Source organism: Vanessa tameamea, chromosome 15 (genome assembly GCF_037043105.1).
Source record: "Vanessa tameamea isolate UH-Manoa-2023 chromosome 15, ilVanTame1 primary haplotype, whole genome shotgun sequence".
NCBI lineage: Eukaryota > Metazoa > Arthropoda > Insecta > Lepidoptera > Nymphalidae > Vanessa > Vanessa tameamea.
Genome location: NC_087323.1, coordinates 4,290,535 through 4,307,566, shown reverse-complemented (window position 1 = coordinate 4,307,566; position 17,032 = coordinate 4,290,535). Strand labels below are relative to the sequence as shown.

Here is a 17,032-nt window from a genome sequence, read left to right as displayed (position 1 = left end):
TAATATCGCTTCGGCCGCGCTCGTCGAAAATTGTAAGGCATAAAGCTAAAGCAAAAAGCGAATGAACACCGACACGTTCGAGCGAAGATAATAAAATACCTATCGGTATTCCGTATATACAATTTTATCTTTCAAAAATAATCATTACATTAATTGATAATCGGGCATTTTTACTAAAATATATTAATAATAATAATACAAATAGGTAATTTATCACGATGTAAATAAAATACTGCGCAATATTTTTTCACTCGAGTTATCGATACGATCATTCATGCCTTCTCTTATCTGATATAACACATCGAAAAGCGACATCACTCAGGGCTGCCGACTCGATATTTAAATAACAAATAAGTACCGAGCACATCGTTTCAACTCCGGTAACTAATGTTCGAATCTCTACGGACAAGGATTTTCCTTAGCGGCAGGCCGGCAGCCCGGGCGACCGGGCGGAGCGGCTAGGGCGAGTATAGGTAGGTGAGGGCGCGCACTGACTTCTTCTTGAGCGTGAAGAAGGAGCGGCGCTTGGGCTCGGCGGCGTGGTGCGCGGGCAGCGTGTGCGAGCGCGGCGCGGGCGCGGCGGCGCGCGCGCGCAGCGCCTCCAGCCACTGGCCCATCTCCGCCTCGTCGTGCGCCTGCAGCAGGAACTCCGCGCCGTTGCTCAGCCTGCGCACGCGCACCGGAACGGTTATATAACACGGTATGTATTATCTGGAAATCTGGAGCCCGTATTAGTCGTTTGGCACCCACGATTTTGCGGATGCTGAGCCCCGCCGGTCGAAGTTTCGAGAATCCCCCTTTCATCAATCAAATTGATCAAATTTTAAAAAATACAATATTTTACAAGCTTTTATTAAACTTGCAATATAAGTAGGTACACGTTTAGTTTGGATGACAATGCACGGTTAACTGTGTGACGACATTCTAAATCCAGCATGATGGAATACCTAATATTTGAAAAAGCTTTTTTAAATATTGATATCTCTTTTTTTAACAATAGAGTTAAAAGGGCTACAATTATTTTGATTCGACCAAATTGAGTTCGAGATTCCGCACAACGTTGTCAAACTTATTAAGAGTATACGCTTTCGATACCTGAGACGGAAGACGTGCTTCTTCTTGGTGTAGTTGGCGGCGACTTCGACGACGGCTCCGTTCAGATCGAGCGGGGTCTCCCCGCGCCAGTACTGCTCGGGCGCCGACTTATACGCCTTCTGGTCTTTGTAGAACGACATGCGTCCATCCTTCGCAACTACGTATACTTTGTCCCATGATCTGTAAGAAGATATAGTTATATAGTCGGTCTTAAAGTGGTTTAGTTATATGGAAAAAATATTTAATACGTTTAAAGTATGTACATGTGACATTTGTATCACACTAAACACAAACGCCTTACCTATTGGAAGCTCGTTTAGCTGCAGACTCCCATTCGTGTTTACGAACTAACGTGCCCTCCACACCTTCATCTTCCCCGGCGGGACTCGCGCCCTCTGTATCACACAATACTCATTAATATTACATACATCTTCAATAAAAAAATACTAGAAAGAATAAGAATAGATAAAGATAACTACGTTGAACTTCATCTATTAAAATACATTCATCACAATTTTCTACAAAATGTATTTTATTTGAAAACATGTGATTGTAAAAACTGAAATACAAACATGGCATCGATAAAAAAGAACAAAGTCTAAAGGTACACATCTATAAATTAATCGGATATATTTCTAATCGTAATAATCACTAGTGATAGATTTGATACTAAACGCTCAAAGCTAAATCAATGAAAGTCTGCTAGATAATAACAATTTATTGCATTACACACTCAAAAATAAATGTAAAAACTTCGAAGACCATGCGCTCACAAACACAACAGCACACTCAAAGCATTCTTCGCGGACGTACACAATCATTCGGTAGAGTACAGAAGTGGATGGATACATTCAATAATCCAGCTTTTCTTTTAAATCAGAATTAATTTAGTTCGGTTCGTACAAACGTGTAATATAAACCAGAGCAATGCATAAACATTAGCAAATTAGCATTTTATCTTCGATTACCTTATTTTACTATGTATTTGTCAATTAATTAAATTCAATAGGGGGGGGAGGGTAGCTGTGTTGCTTGCTTAGGGGCTTTCAGGTGGGCCAACCAATCAATCAATAAGATAAAATATCTTATAAATATATTATATTTGTCCAATAATAAAATCTTTATTTTTAACTAAGTCATATGCTTGGTTTCCTTAATTTAATATTTATTAATAAAAACCGAATTTGATTGCAAATTCTAATAAATATTACTCATATAAATTTTTATTTCAATCATCTTCGTTTTCTCCAATTATCTTTATTTAAACGTTTGGCAACCTTTTAAAAATCGGCCGTTGACAATTTATGTTATAATTTAAAAACAGTATATAAAATGAAGTAGTCTCGTTTTGTGTTTTGAAGTGAATAATTACGAATTCAAATAAAATAGAAAACATTGTATCTTAAAACCTGGTATACGAAGAGAATAACTGTGATAACCTTTTGGTGTCTTTTCAGTGTACTGAAGATACAATTGTCATGTTACATATCGATAAGAAATTAAGACGTGTGAACTTTCTATTAACGACATAGTCATTTGACCTGATGTTACATAGTAACGCAAATCCATCCACCCCTAACCGCTACCGTGGGTACCTTCATCGTCGCTGTGGTGCGCGCCGGTGAGCAGCTTCTTTGCAGTGCGCCAGCGGAAACTGCGGAAGGGCGACTTGCTTCGAGACCGCGACTTCACCTTACCAGAGGTGGACGGCGTTACGGGAGTCGAGCTCGATCCGGCCGCTGTTCGACGTGTGGTTTGGGATACGTAGGCGGGTGGGAGGATACAGGATTTGTGTGATAGTACGAAGAGTCGTTTTTATGTTTCGTGTGCGAAATGAATTGGAAATTTGTGCACATAGTGGGTTAAAGATGTACCAAAAACGTTTATATTGAGGTTGGAATTTTATGTTTGATAGTAAGATTAAAGAAGAAATAAGATAAATCCAGGAAAAGACGTTGAATAAGGTTCGGGTAGGGGAAAGGGGCAAAAAAAGAAAAATATTCAAAGCAACATAAAAACAAAATTGCGTCGCAGCAAATAAACAAAAGCATTATCATGCTAATTGTTGTAGGTATATATCACAAAAAAAAACACTTAACAATTTAAACACCAGAAAACACAAATGTTAGAATTAGAAACCATGCACTATATACATACACTGCGCGTCGTTAGTAGAATGAATACAAATAATTAATACTAGTCGAAGTTTCTCTAATGTTATATTAATCTATGTAATTTTATTAATAGCACGGTGTTAAAGTTGTTTCGCTGTTTCTAAATTAAGGTATATAGTATGTGCATAGGGCTTATATCACATATAAAATATTCTATACAAAAAAAAGTCTATCAGAAATTGGAATTTCATATTTTTGTATTAAGTTTATCGTCGTGACGTTAGTTGCGACACGTATTCGAATCAACTTCACACCCGCTACAGTTACCATTACGTGTCATACTCACTGGAGAGGCGTGCGGGTTTAGCTGGTGTCTGTTTCGACGAGGAAGGGCGGGGCGTGTCCTGCTGCGGGCCGTCCGCGGGGGCGGGGGCGGGGGCGGGGACGGGGTCGGGGCTAGGCGCCTCTGCATGCGTACATCTACGTGCTAGTTACGTCTACTCTACACGCTACGTGCGTACATGCTCAGTTACGCATGCTACGGATTGCTTACGTGTGTATTTATGTAACTAATGTGAAAAATTCAAAATATTTTTTCCTTTAACATTAAATTTAAATAAAAAATAATACACGCATATGCAATTTGGTTTTATGTAAAACACAAAATCATGCATACTACGTAATATGCACTTGATTGTTAAGTCCTACCTAATTATTATCTGAATTATCGGAATCTCAATTAAACTCTCCCTTAGACTCTAAGTATATAAAATAAAAATGTCCATTGGTTATATTAAAAAGATAAAATTTGAAAGATTGTAAAAATAACTGAGTAAACACAATTAAACTTCGTTGCATTGAAATATAATAAATGCATGCATATATTTCGTTAGAAGCGAGCTACGGAAAAAAGCAAAGCATGCATACAAGTGTAGCGAGTCAGGCTTATGCGCAAGCGGTAAGTAATACCTACCTTCTATGGAGACGGCATCATTGAAAGAGAAGAACACAGTATAAATTTATAGCAGATTTTTTTTTTACTAAAATTGTTTTAAATAGGACGAAGATGTGAGAATGAGAAGTATCAAACCATCACCGTGATTAGCGAATGATATTATATAAAAAAAATACATGTATTTCATATTCATTTCGGTTTATGTGATTGGGTATACTTTCTTGCAACAAAAACAGGTCTAGTCAAAAGAGATAAATATAGCTCCATAGTGAACGAATACAATTTAATTTGAAATTTATTTAGACCGTTCTAAACCTGATATTGTCGTTCGATTATTTTATTTTTTTTATAAATGATATTATAATAATATATTTATTTGTTATTTAAAATAGCGTGATAAAATAGGTATAAAGTTTAATGTTACAAAATATTTAGGAAATAATTTATTTAAGCCTCGAAATAATTTCTTAAGTTTCGTGTCAATAATCTAATATGTTTGTGTAAATATTTTGTAACAACTGTAAAAATCGGAAATACTGAACAAATACAAATGATTAATGATACAAAAACCTTCACCTAGAAGATGAAAAAGTGTCGTGAATACAGAAAAGGTGCAACAGTAAGGAAATTGTGCTTAGCCTTATCTAATAGAGCCTAAAAAGTAAATCCGATCTAATACAAGGTTTATAGCCTTTTAAAGCTTCTAAACAAAATAATAATAAAAACAATCTACCCCGTGGCGTTACTAGTTAAGAGCGCAGTGTAACCCGTCCAAATTAAGACACCCACTTTATTACTACGATGTTTAAGCACATGCGTATAGCTGGGTATCTTTTTACATCGGTAGGTTTATATAAAGCGCTCTGATTACCTGGCTGGGAATGCGGTCGCTCTTGGGCCTTCTCAGCCGCTTTAGTGGATGTTCTCCTTACGACTACGCGTGTGCATGTGTGGACAACACATCGGTAAGTAACGTCCCTTTTGTCTCACACGCGAAACTCGGCCCGCGAAAGAAAAGGTCGAACGAAGGTCAATATTGATCCTTCGTCTATAAGTCAACTATGTTTTTATGGTATAAAATGCAACATTCTTTCGCGGATCGAGTAAGCGATACAAACAGGGTAATTTCACATGGAAAGCGGCAAGCGACGCCGTAAGACTTTAAGCCGTATCGCAGTGCGAATGTGCTAAGTCTTTAAAATTTTTTTTTTACTTTAATTAATATATTTAGAGTCTTGTTATTTGATATTGCAAATTGCAAGCAGCATTCCACCAGTTTGGTGAAAATTAGTAGAAATATTATTTTATCATTTCGAAAGTTTGTTTCAATTATAGTGCTAGAAGGTACACATGCGTGCTTACATTGCAATCCGTGAGTCGAAGTGAGGTTAATTTTCGAAAAAGTTGTGTTTTCCATGATCGTTAAATAAGGAATTTTTAAAATTCATTTATATCCTATTTATATTAAATACCAAAATACTAAATCAATCGACTAACGTATTATCGATATATGTTTTCACAAAAAAAATATAGGAAATATACTTATTCGACGGCGATGAGTCTTCGAATTTGAGATTATATTGAGGTAAAACAGACAATGTCGAATCATCGGCAACTATCATAAATTCAAAACACTACGCACATATTTAAATACGGCGTATACATTTATCCTACAAATCATCTTCGTACGATAGGCGCCATCTAAGTTTACCGGTTATCATTTAACCACTATTAACGTTCGAATGTTTTCGTGAGCCCAACTTTAGGCCATCAAGTCGTAGTGTGTATCGCAATTCGAAGAGCCATCGCCGGGGCGCGAGGGCGCGGGGGCGCGGGGCGCGGCGCGACTCACCTGGCGGCTGCGGCTCGGGCGAGGCGGCGCGGTCGACGGCGTCCTGTGCCGCCGCCGCCGCCGCCGCCTCGGCCGCCTCGCGCTCCTGCCTCTCGCGCTCCGCCGCCTCGGCCGCCTCCTGGCGCCGCTTCATCTCCTTCACTTCGAACTGCAACGAGACCGCGAGGAGTTACGTTTTGGAAAAGGGGCCGACTCGAGTTCGGTAGCGACGGTTGAAGGCCGTTCGTGTTAATGCCGAGCTGAGTTTGGGTAGTCACGAGTTGTTGCATTCAAATCAAATACATAGTACAGTTATATTACCATGCGATTACTTTAAGCAAAGTAAACTTATTTTGTTAATGTCAAACTTTAAAAAAATATTATAAAAATCATGCAATATTTATTTAATATATGTTAAATAATATATATATATACATATATATATACACATACAAAGCTCATGCGATATACCAACTCCACACTTACACTATCCAAGTAGTTATAGTACCATGCACCCTCCGGAAACAATAAACTGCGTGTTTGGGACAACAATAAGAGGGAAGAGGAGAGGGGAATAATTTTTACTTCTTTGCCTAAGTCATTGACGGCTCTCATATTGCTCGTTAGTCCAGGTAGAGATAACACGGCTACGTCAGCTTTCTGGTCGCTGTCTATGGACTTCTTTCTCCACGACAATCTTTTCATTAAACCTTTTATACTACCGGATTTAGAGGATGACTCACTTTGGCTTCTTGCTGGTCTTAGCAAAGATACGTTTGGATAGACGTGCTGATAGGACAATCTTTCCCATAACATAAAGTCTATTGACGACAATTTCTCATTGGACCTATCGTTCTCTGAAGTATATTCAAAGAAAATTGAACTATATATTTCGGGTGATAAAGGCCCTCTATGAGGAGACATTGGAGGACTACTCGTTTCGGAAATCGTAGATAAGCTATTGTTCGTTACGACCGACCAAAGGTAAGAATCGTTTTTAGTTGCCGGTTTTTGGGAGTAATTTATGTTTAAGTTCCTTTTGTTAAACTTTTCGGGTAATTTGAATCTGTCGTTTGTGTTTATGATGTCGTATACCACTTCTCCAACTGGTCGAGTAGTTTCAGTTGCGATTTTAAGTGATGGTTTTTCTCGTTTAGGAGGTGGGAATTGGAAAACAAAGGATGATTCATCACATTTATCCCAAGGTTGTGCGGTAGGCCATAGTGTTGCTGCATTCAGTTCAAGCTAGTAGTAAAGAAAAAGATTATAAAGAAACCAAACATACAACTACTGAGAAAATTACAACAAGCGATTAAAGTAAAGAGCACTAATGAAGAAAAACATTTTACAAAAGCCCTTACTAAAAATTAGTATCAATTCTAGCTACAAGATCAAATAAAAAATATGTTAAATTAAGATTAATGTCATAATTATCAATGAAATGATTATTTGTACAGAATCGTGAAAATCGATAGTGCCCAACACCACAGCAAGCCATATCCACACTGACCGTGGTGAGCCTCTGCAGCGCGCTGAAGCGGTCCTCCTGCGCGGCGGCCGACTTCTCAAAGGCCTCGTGTTTCTTGATGAGGCTCTCCACCTCGTCGATTGTGTGTCCGAGCTCCTGCGACATGAGGTAGGGCTCCTGCGCTATGAGCCAAGCCTCCGCCACGGCCGCATCGCGGGCGAACTGATAGACCTCCAGGACTGTGTGGGAAGATATCACATTATGCTTATAGTGAAGATCATCGGTCAAATTAAACACCAGGTTTTGCATGAATTAATAAAAAATGGAGGTATAATAACGTTAAGTGTACAAGATTGACATTCAGTACACAAGATAGAGGTATTGATAACTAAATATGTCACTCACTGAGCTGCAAGTTCTCCCAGCGCTCCTCCCAGCGGCGCAGCAGAGCGTTGCGCTGGTTGGTGAGCTGCAGCAGCTTGTCGCGGATGTCGGGCGACGCGTAGTGCTGCCGCGCGAGCAGCTCGCGACCCAGCCCGATGCACGCCGTGAACTTGTCCTCGCGCGTTTCGATCTCCGCCTTCAGCGACTGGTGGTTGTTCATCAGGAGCTCGACGCCGCTCACGTCGCTGCAATCGGAAGCGTTCGAAGCGAGCGTAGCTTTCGGTCACTAGGAGATAGGGCGCGGAGGGGCAGTGGACTCACCGCGGCTTCTCGCCGGTGTTCATGGAGCGCACGACGTCGTCCATCCACAGCGTGAGGTCGCGCACCTGGCTCAGGAAGCGGTACAGCTGGTCGGCGTCCTCCAGCTTGTCGCGGCGCGCGGCGCACACGGCCTGCAGCGCGCGCCACGCCTCCGACACCTCGCCCTCGCGCCGCGTGATCTCCGCCGCCTTGTCGCCCGCGTACGACGCGCCCAGCCGCCCGCACTCGCTGCTGATGGCCTCCACCTGCGCCCGGGGTCGGTTATCGACGTACATTTTTTAGGATTATATATTTTCTTTGGAAAATGTATGACGTACCTGCTGCTGGAGCGTGCTGAGGTCCTGCATGAAGTTGTGGTGCTTGCGCTGCAGCGCTCCGACGCTGATGGCGTCGCGGCCGAGCTCCTCGCTCACGCCGCGAGCCTTCTCGTTCACGCGCTGCAGCGTGTCCTTGCAGTCGTGGAAGTACTTGTGCAGCTCGCGAGATGCCGCCAGCATCTACAGAAAAATGCATTAGCGTCTCATACTGCGTCGAAATGTTATGTATTCAAAAATTATATTTTTTTCTAAATAATAAATATTTTTTAATAATAAAAGACAATCGTTTTTCCGACGAGCCGTACCTGCGTCCTGGTGTCGATGAGCTCGAGCAGATCCTGCCAGGTCTCGCGCAGGCCCTCCTTCCACTGCGCGATGGTCGCGTTGTCGGAGTGTCCCATGGCGATCATCTGGTCGGCGATGCGCTCCGCGGTGGCCACGCGCTCCGATCCCACCGACTGAGTCTCGCGAGCGAACTCCTTGAATCTCTCCCATAGAAGCTGCACAGCATAAGGTATACATGTGTCTTACTTGATCATTTCATGAAACTGGCGTTTGAGTAGATGCCAATATTCGAGTCACTGTTTATTATTTCTATAATAATCTGTCGAATCTATAGACATTATTAATGCTAGAAAAAATACGTAATTGATTCCATTACTATTCTGTTCCATTGAAAATGACAGTGTTTTGTTACCGTGACATGGTCGTAGTCCTGCCCCAATTCTTGCGAACTGGCGACGAGTTCCCGCTCGGTGATCCATTGCTCCAGGTCGTCCACCTCACGCGACAGTTGGAATAGGCGCAGCGCCTCGTCCAGCTTGGCACGTCTTTCTCCAGCCAAGTCCTTCAGACCGGCGTACAATTTGTCCACTTGTGATTGCTTAACGGAAATCTGCTCACTGTGAAATCATTTTAAATATATACATCATTCGTCATACGCAAAATATAAATTATATAAAAAAGGTTAAAAAAAAGGTTTATTTTTCTCTTTTTTTCTCCGGTCTTTTTTTATATAACACTAGCGACCAGCTCCGGATTCGTACGGGTGTAATGCTGATACTAAATATACTACAGAATGTCTTACAACGTTCACAGCTTTTTTGTCATGAGACAATACAAACTGTTTAAAATCTGTAATATCTTCGAAAATATTAATTTAAATTACATGCTGTAAAGGGCCATATTGATCTATATTAAATGCACAATGTACTTAATTGGATAAGGATTAATGCTGTATTGCATAAAATAAGCTATTATTTCTCATAAAAAGTAACGGATAAAATATGGTTATTGTGGGTTATCCCTAAGAGATAGACATACATATAGCATGGCAAACTTTTTTAAAGAACTTTTTAAGGTGTACAATACTGTAGTACATTATTTTGAAATATATTGTAGGGTTCAGCCAGCGTTTGCAATGTAAGCGCAAAAAACTGTGTTTAGTTACGACATCACTTTAGAAACCTCTACAATTATCAGTGTTTCCCTACTATATCTTGCATGTATTATACATATAAACTTTCCTCTTGAATCTATGTTTTAAAAAAAATACTCATCAAAATCCGTTGTATAATTTTAAAGATCTAAGCATACTACATATACTTTGTTTTATACTATGTAATGATAATATCTTATATAATGCGATTACTACTACTTAAAATACTTCCATTTAACACTAACCTCAAAGGATGTTCTTCACTGGTCAGTTGACGAACAGTCTCTCCTAACTGCCTGATAGTCTGTGCGTAATCATCTACTGCCTGCTCCAGAATCTCGTGTTTCTTCATCAGGTTCTGTGCGGAGATCTCATCCTTGCCACGATCCTCCACCATCATATAAAGTTCTTGTTCACTCATCCACGCTTCGGCTTCATTCGCATCGAATAGATATTGCTGAGCCTTCTCCCATTGGGCCAGGTTGTCCTTACGTTGATCGATGGCATCTGATAAATAAGTAAATATTATTTTTACAAACTTTTATTTAATTAGCCATGTTTTTGGATAAAGTCAAATCTTGCAAGATGAATTAGAACGTCTTCCTCTTACTATGGAGATGAAACTTTACACATTGGTTCTGTACAGATGTCAAAGCAATTTTATGTTAAGCATGACTTGATTCTACAACCTAGATTAGCTCCAGAAGAATCTCCTCAACAATAAACATCGAAGACACGATTTTTTTTATAATATAAAAACTCGTCGTATAAAATGGTTTATTACACCCTTAAGTAACCATTTTTTTACCTGTCATGTTAAATATACTTACAAACGAATTAAAACTCACCCTTAAGTTCTCGCCACCTCGCAGTGAGTTCTTCAATAAGGTTTTTGAATTCGGGCGCATCCTCATGTCCCTCGTCAATCAACTTCTGCCCGTTGGAAATAACTGTCAATATTCTTGGCTCGTGGTTATCGGTCTCCGTCTTTAATGATTGGTTCTTCTTTTGAAGCATCTGAACATTAAATAATGAATTTCCGTAATCGGTGCTGGTTGCCAGAGGCATTTTTTCGTGTATCCATAGCTTCTCATCCTCTACATCTCGGCGGAATTGGAACGCCTCCTTCTTCTTCGCAAGGTGTCGTTGGCGATCCAAAAGGGGTGCTTTGAGCTGCTCGAAACGTTGCTCCACAGACTTTTTCTTTTCCTTAATCTCCTCCATCTTATCAGGAACGGTTTTTTGCAGGTATTCCGCTTGAGTTTCGAGTTCGGTAACCTGCTTAGCCTTTACCGCCATCTGAGTCTCGATCATCTGTTGCTTCTGCATAAGAATATTGACAGATGCCAGATCAGTGCCAGTGTCTGTGTTTTCGATTTGTTTCTCGAGCTCATTCATCCATGAATCAATGTCGTCACAAGTCTGGTGAAGGAGAACCTCACGGTTTGCGTCGAATAGACGCTCACCCTTTTCTTTAGTCGTTGTTTGGAGGTTTTCAAATTGATCTTGAAGTTCATGCATCTTAGGAGAAATAACTTCTACGAATTCTGGTTTTTGTTTCATAAGTTCCTCAGCCGCGTTCTGTACCGCAAATAGACGTTCCTTGTTGGCTGCGATTTCCGCTTCGAATGCTTGATGGCGAGTCCATTTCGAGTGAATTGTCTTGGCTGAGCGGTAGGTGTCGTCTTGAGCTGTTACATTCTTTTCTTGTACCCACTCTCCGAGTTCATCACAATCTTGAAGGAATTGGTGAAGCTGTAATTGATCCTGCAGTTTTTCCATCTGCTGTAGTGCCTTATCACGATTGGAGTCTCGTCTTGCCCGTATACTCTCAGCCTTACGTTGGATTTTATCAGCATCAAAGTGTCGTTCTTCGACGAGGCGGTTAGCGAATTGAACAACAGAGTTGATTTTATCATCATTGGCTTCCATGGTAGTAAGGAAGGCTTCATGTTCCTTGATGGTGTTTTCGGCCTGTTCTAGATTCGCAGGTGGTTCAGCCTTGGCTAATCTGTTAGTTAAATAAAAATAAAATATTTTTTAATTATATATGTTTAGACCATATCACACAATATACGAATATATGAAAATATTTGTATCTTATCCTCTGACCTGTGCTCCTGGTGAGCCAGCAACACCTCCGCTTGGCGCGCGTCTCGCTGCAGCAGCTGAAGCTCGAGGCTCTGTGTCAGCAGCTGTTGTCTGTTCTCCCACATCTGCTGCAGCTCAGCCCAGCCCTCTCGCAGCGCCTTCAAACGCTCGCGCAGGAACATGTACTGGGGGTCGTCTTGGGTCGAAGGGTCCTGCTCAAGGAAAAAAAGCAAATATTTTTATTATCAAATAAACATATATGCATACAAATATGTATAGGAAATTGAGCTTACAGCAGTAATCTTTTCTCCATATTCCATCATCTTAGCATATTCATCCTTATAGTTATCGATTTCTTCCTTGATAGTCTGGTGCTGAGATAACAACTTCTCTGCTTCTGGGAGGCTTCCGGGTATATCTGATAACAGAATAAAGTATTTCATAAATTAGAACAATTTGATTGAAAGATTTAATAATAGTATTTATAATAACTGCACATTAATCCCAAAAAATGTAGTATATCATCTAAGACTTTACCTTCGGAAGCGACATCGGTCTGGGTTTTGGTGAGCCAAGCTTGGAAGTGGTCGACGGAGCGTAAGAACCGATGTAAATCGCCAGCCTCTTCCAACTTTGCGTCGCGCTCTTTGAGCTAGTGTCAAAAAAGCAAAAATATGTTTCAATGGATCAATTTATTCCACGTATATCATGTAAGTAATATCGCAGAGAATTTAGGCGGTAGCTTTTGTTTTTACTTGTATAGAAAGATCTAAGTTTCTTTTTTTATAATATTATCAGCGCCTGTGACAAATATAATGCTAGTTTTACTATTAATAGGGTACCAATAGAGATAGGGTTTCGGTACTTTGCAGGTGGTGATACATCCTATGCCTCCTGCCGTCACACATGTAATCGAATAGTGTCCTAGGAAAAGACTTTTAGTTATTTATACAAAGATTAACCATCTGCGTGAGCTGGTCCCAGTTGTCCGTGATGGTGTGTATGCGGTCTCGGATGAGCCGCGCTTCGTCGGGATGTTCGTCTTCGATGGCGCTGGCCTCGTTCTCCAGCGACGTGATGCGCGCCTGGATGGCGGCCAGGTCTCGCTCCATGCCGGACAGGCGACGTTGTAATGTCATCACACCTTAAGGAATAGAAAGAAAAAAGTAATAAAATGTATTGTCAATAGTGTAAATCCAAAAAATTTACAATGTTGGTTTATTGGTTGGCTTACATAGTAAGCTCATAACATTTAAAAAGATATATCAACTAAATCTTACCATTGAGATCCATTTCCAGGTTGTCGGTCTGTTGAAGGATTCGCTTCTTGTCTTCGATCCAGGACACGGTCTCTCGACACTCGATATAGAATGTCTGGACGCCTTGAGCTGATTTAAGGTCGTCTTTCTTTCCTTCCGCCTAAAACATTTTTTCATTACAATGTCCGATAACAAATTGATAAAAAATACCATTTGACATAACAATGTATTTTTTTAAATTATATAATGTATATTGCTGATTTTATTGTACAAGCGCAGTGAGTACCTTCTCTCGGAGCGAGCTCCAGGCCTGGTTGAGCGCGGCCTGCCGTTCCTGGATGGCGGGCGCCTGCGGGTGCTCCACGTGAATGAGCTGTCGCGCCAGTTGGTTCACGACGGCCACGCGAGACGCGTTCGCGTTCATTTCCTTATCGAAACCGTCGTAGCTGAAGCACAAACGAAAATCAATTAGCACTGCTCATTTAAGGAGAGAATACATCGATATTATATTTTTTAAAGAAGTAATTTTTAATAGATATGCTTTAATGAGTCAAAGCATTTATATCGTTAAAATAACAATATTATATTCATATTCCAACGCCGAGCACACGTCGGCGGCCTCACCGGTGCTTCATGATCTCGACGTCGTCGATGTCCTTGGGCGGCAGCATGGTGTCGAGCATGCGGTCCTTCTCCGCGATCCACTGGTCGGCGGCGTCGGCCTCGGCCAGCAGCTTGCACAGCGACAGCGCGTCGAGCAGGCGCTGCTTGCGCAGGCGCGCCAGCTCGGCCAGCTCCCCGTGGCGCGCGTCGATGGCGGCCAGCCGCTCGCGCACCTCGCCGCTGTTGGCGTCCTCGGGGCTCAGCTCGCTCGCCTGTGTCAGCGTATTATCAATATTAACTTATTGTGTCATATGAAATATATATCGTCCTCTTTCAATAATGAGTTCAATCGCAAACCTTACTGCATTATTTGAATTTTACCTGTTGTTTGAGCTGCTGTATGACATTAGCGTAGTGCTTGAGTTCGTCGGTGACATCCTTGTGCTTCTTCAGCAAGCTTTGCACTTGCGCCTCGTCCACACCGGTATCCTCTGATGATACAAGTCTGTAACGATACAATCAAAATTGATTAAGTATATAAAACTTATTTGATCGAAAACAACATCATACATTTAAAACATAAAATAATAAATTTTAAGCATACCTTAGTGTGTCCAACATCCAGTTGTCGATGTCATCCGCGTCCGCGAATAGCTGGTGATAGCGCACCGCCGCATCGAGTCTGTTCTTTCGGAGAGACACCACGTCGAGAAGATGGTTCCACTGGGATAGAATATCACGGAGACGTTCCTGCAAAACACATTTCAATTGATATTTTTAAGGTAAATCATTTGTGGACACAAATAAAACATATTTGAAATATTTGTATATATATAAGTACGTAAAGAATCACGTACACGAGTTGCATATTAACGTTCTGTAGTCACTACATGTGAATTTGTTTACCCACCTGTATCCTGTCGGCACCGAAGTGACCCTGAGAGATGAGCTCGTCTCCGACGGCCGCGACGCTCATGAGCTGCGGCTCGTGCGCGAGCACGTCCGCCTCCAGCGCCTTGTGCTTCGAGATCAATAGGTACACTGCGACACAACGGATTATTTACGTTAGAATTCATTTAAAGCTCAGTCCATTTATTTATTTATTAACTCTTTATTGCACCCAAACTTAAAACTAAAAATTTCAATTTTGCTACATAAAAGTTGCATGAGGTGCAACATTTATATGATAGAGGTGCAAAAAAAAATTGAAAATAATATGTATCTAAAGTATCTAAGTATAATTTTATGTTCATCATCCTTGCGTATTTGAGTTTAGTTAAAAAGTTTTTTGGCACATTATTAAGTAATTATTTTTAATATTTTGTTTAAAACTTTGAATTTTGAATTCGATTTGACACAAATTCTTTAATATTTTTTATATAATTTACACAGAATCTACTTCTTAACCAACCTGTAGTAAGATCATGGCCGATGTCGTCAACAGACACGATCTGTTCCTTCTCCTTGATCCAGTTCTCTTCATCGGCCATATCCCAGTAGAACTGCCATAGTTTGCGGCTATCTTCGAGGCGCTTTCTAGTAGGTAAAATATTACATTAATATATTTATTTTACGAAAGGAACAAGCAGTGTAAAAACTATTAAGTATATAAAATATATAATACAAGAAATAACATTTAGTTCTGATATATTGTTATATTATAAAATAGTCAAGTTCCCATGGTAGCTAAAGTTTATGCATTACTTTTAATGTTCAGAGACTAACATAAGACAGATTCAAATCATCATTTGGAGACAATAATCTGTACAACCAATACCTGCGCTCGACGGCGAGATGGACGAGCTCGGCGTAAGCGTTCTCGAGCTGCTGGATGCGCTCCACGGTGATGGCGGGGTCGCAGGGCCGGTAGCCGCCCTCCTCCTGCTCCAGGAACCGCTGTGACTGTCCCACTACCACCTGCAGATGACATGATGAATTGTTCACGTGTGTTAAGAATTGCATTATTGAACGATCATTGCTGTGTTATAAATTTATTTAGTTATATTTCTAAATTTTAGTATTGTTTTCACTGTATTGTTTTCACTAAAACGTATACGTACTATAAACAAACTTTCCAAGTAAGCGTGTCATGTAAATAATTTGCTTTTATATAATAATATACGGTAACAACCTTAACGCGCTCTCCGAGTACGTTGATGTCGGCCTCGACAAGAGCATGCTTTTGAAGCAAATCTTCGACACCCATCAGATGTTTACCGTAGTCGTCCGTCAGCAGACGCATTTTGATTTCCTCCATGGAGTCCAAAATGTAGAGCATTTCCTGTCAAGTACAAAATAAATAAATTTGTGCAAGTTCACATCCATACAGTATTGAGATTCGTTTACAGACACGCGATGCGAGTACCGCACCTGGAAGTTCTGCTGCAGCTGCAGCGACAGCTCGAGGCGGGCGCGGCGCGCGCGCAGCAGCTCCAGCAGGTAGGCCCACAGGCGCAGCACGTTGTCGCGCCGCGCGCACACGCGCTCCATGTCGTGGTACCTGCGCCGCGAATAGTATTCCAGAAATTAAATACACATTTATGGCGAATAACTTGTGTCGTTTACTTGTATACATTTCGGTCAGAATTTAAATTCATATTTTTTTAATTAAATTGCTTTGACAGACTTCTGTGTATGACATATTAACATAAATTGATATTCAAATTAAAAACTATATGAGAATCTTCACATGAATTAATGCAATTATGTATATTTTTTAATTTTTCTTAAATCTCTTTTTAACAACAAACTTAAATGAAATCAAAATCTTCTCCACTCACCGCTCAGCCTGTAACTCGGAGCATACGGCCACCACAGCCTGCACTCGCTCCTCGTAAGCGAAGATGTCGGTTTCAATAGCCTCATGTTTCTTAGCGGCCGCTTCCACGGCAGCGAGATCGAAGCCGAAGTTGTCTTGACTGACGAGCCTCTGGTTTTCAGAGAGCCAAGTCTCACGCATCTGAGCTTTACGGTTGAATCTAAAAGTAAATAAAAATGTTACCAAAGTGCAATTCCAAACTTAGTCAAAGAGAACATTGATAATAAATTGTAGACTTAACTTCTTAAATCATGCCTTTTGTAATTGTAGTTGTTTTACACATATTTTAAACTATTTTCCATATTTAAGATTATAATACTAATATAATAATATCAAAC

At 40.7% G+C, this 17,032-nt stretch overlaps 1 protein-coding gene across 11 annotated transcripts in view; it reads right to left on the bottom strand.

The window, feature by feature from the left end:
• The window catches only part of Beta-spec (beta Spectrin), a 49,998-nt gene that overhangs the window by 1,912 nt on the left and 31,054 nt on the right, over nucleotides 1-17,032 (bottom strand). For 4 of the 11 annotated variants that reach the window (XM_026638173.2, XM_026638174.2, XM_064217074.1 and 1 more), the window contains 31 exons: nucleotides 16,657-16,854; nucleotides 16,247-16,376; nucleotides 16,008-16,157; nucleotides 15,654-15,793; nucleotides 15,288-15,412; nucleotides 14,787-14,917; nucleotides 14,481-14,626; nucleotides 14,258-14,381; nucleotides 13,898-14,148; nucleotides 13,560-13,719; nucleotides 13,295-13,433; nucleotides 12,977-13,158; nucleotides 12,552-12,666; nucleotides 12,308-12,432; nucleotides 12,036-12,226; nucleotides 10,772-11,934; nucleotides 10,169-10,430; nucleotides 9,183-9,387; nucleotides 8,791-8,985; nucleotides 8,486-8,665; nucleotides 8,169-8,413; nucleotides 7,869-8,092; nucleotides 7,506-7,702; nucleotides 6,482-7,240; nucleotides 6,017-6,164; nucleotides 5,036-5,098; nucleotides 3,556-3,675; nucleotides 2,691-2,834; nucleotides 1,397-1,490; nucleotides 1,096-1,275; nucleotides 496-666 (listed from right to left, as the gene is read on the bottom strand). In XM_026638173.2, coding sequence (XP_026493958.1) covers nucleotides 496-666; nucleotides 1,096-1,275; nucleotides 1,397-1,490; nucleotides 2,691-2,834; nucleotides 3,556-3,675; nucleotides 5,036-5,098; nucleotides 6,017-6,164; nucleotides 6,482-7,240; nucleotides 7,506-7,702; nucleotides 7,869-8,092; nucleotides 8,169-8,413; nucleotides 8,486-8,665; nucleotides 8,791-8,985; nucleotides 9,183-9,387; nucleotides 10,169-10,430; nucleotides 10,772-11,934; nucleotides 12,036-12,226; nucleotides 12,308-12,432; nucleotides 12,552-12,666; nucleotides 12,977-13,158; nucleotides 13,295-13,433; nucleotides 13,560-13,719; nucleotides 13,898-14,148; nucleotides 14,258-14,381; nucleotides 14,481-14,626; nucleotides 14,787-14,917; nucleotides 15,288-15,412; nucleotides 15,654-15,793; nucleotides 16,008-16,157; nucleotides 16,247-16,376; nucleotides 16,657-16,854 — 6,657 coding nt within the window. The remainder of the gene's footprint in view (nucleotides 1-495; nucleotides 667-1,095; nucleotides 1,276-1,396; nucleotides 1,491-2,690; nucleotides 2,835-3,555; nucleotides 3,676-5,035; nucleotides 5,099-6,016; nucleotides 6,165-6,481; nucleotides 7,241-7,505; nucleotides 7,703-7,868; nucleotides 8,093-8,168; nucleotides 8,414-8,485; nucleotides 8,666-8,790; nucleotides 8,986-9,182; nucleotides 9,388-10,168; nucleotides 10,431-10,771; nucleotides 11,935-12,035; nucleotides 12,227-12,307; nucleotides 12,433-12,551; nucleotides 12,667-12,976; nucleotides 13,159-13,294; nucleotides 13,434-13,559; nucleotides 13,720-13,897; nucleotides 14,149-14,257; nucleotides 14,382-14,480; nucleotides 14,627-14,786; nucleotides 14,918-15,287; nucleotides 15,413-15,653; nucleotides 15,794-16,007; nucleotides 16,158-16,246; nucleotides 16,377-16,656; nucleotides 16,855-17,032) is intronic. The other 7 variants (XM_026638177.2, XM_026638176.2, XM_026638175.2 and 4 more) reach the window with 7 other exon arrangements.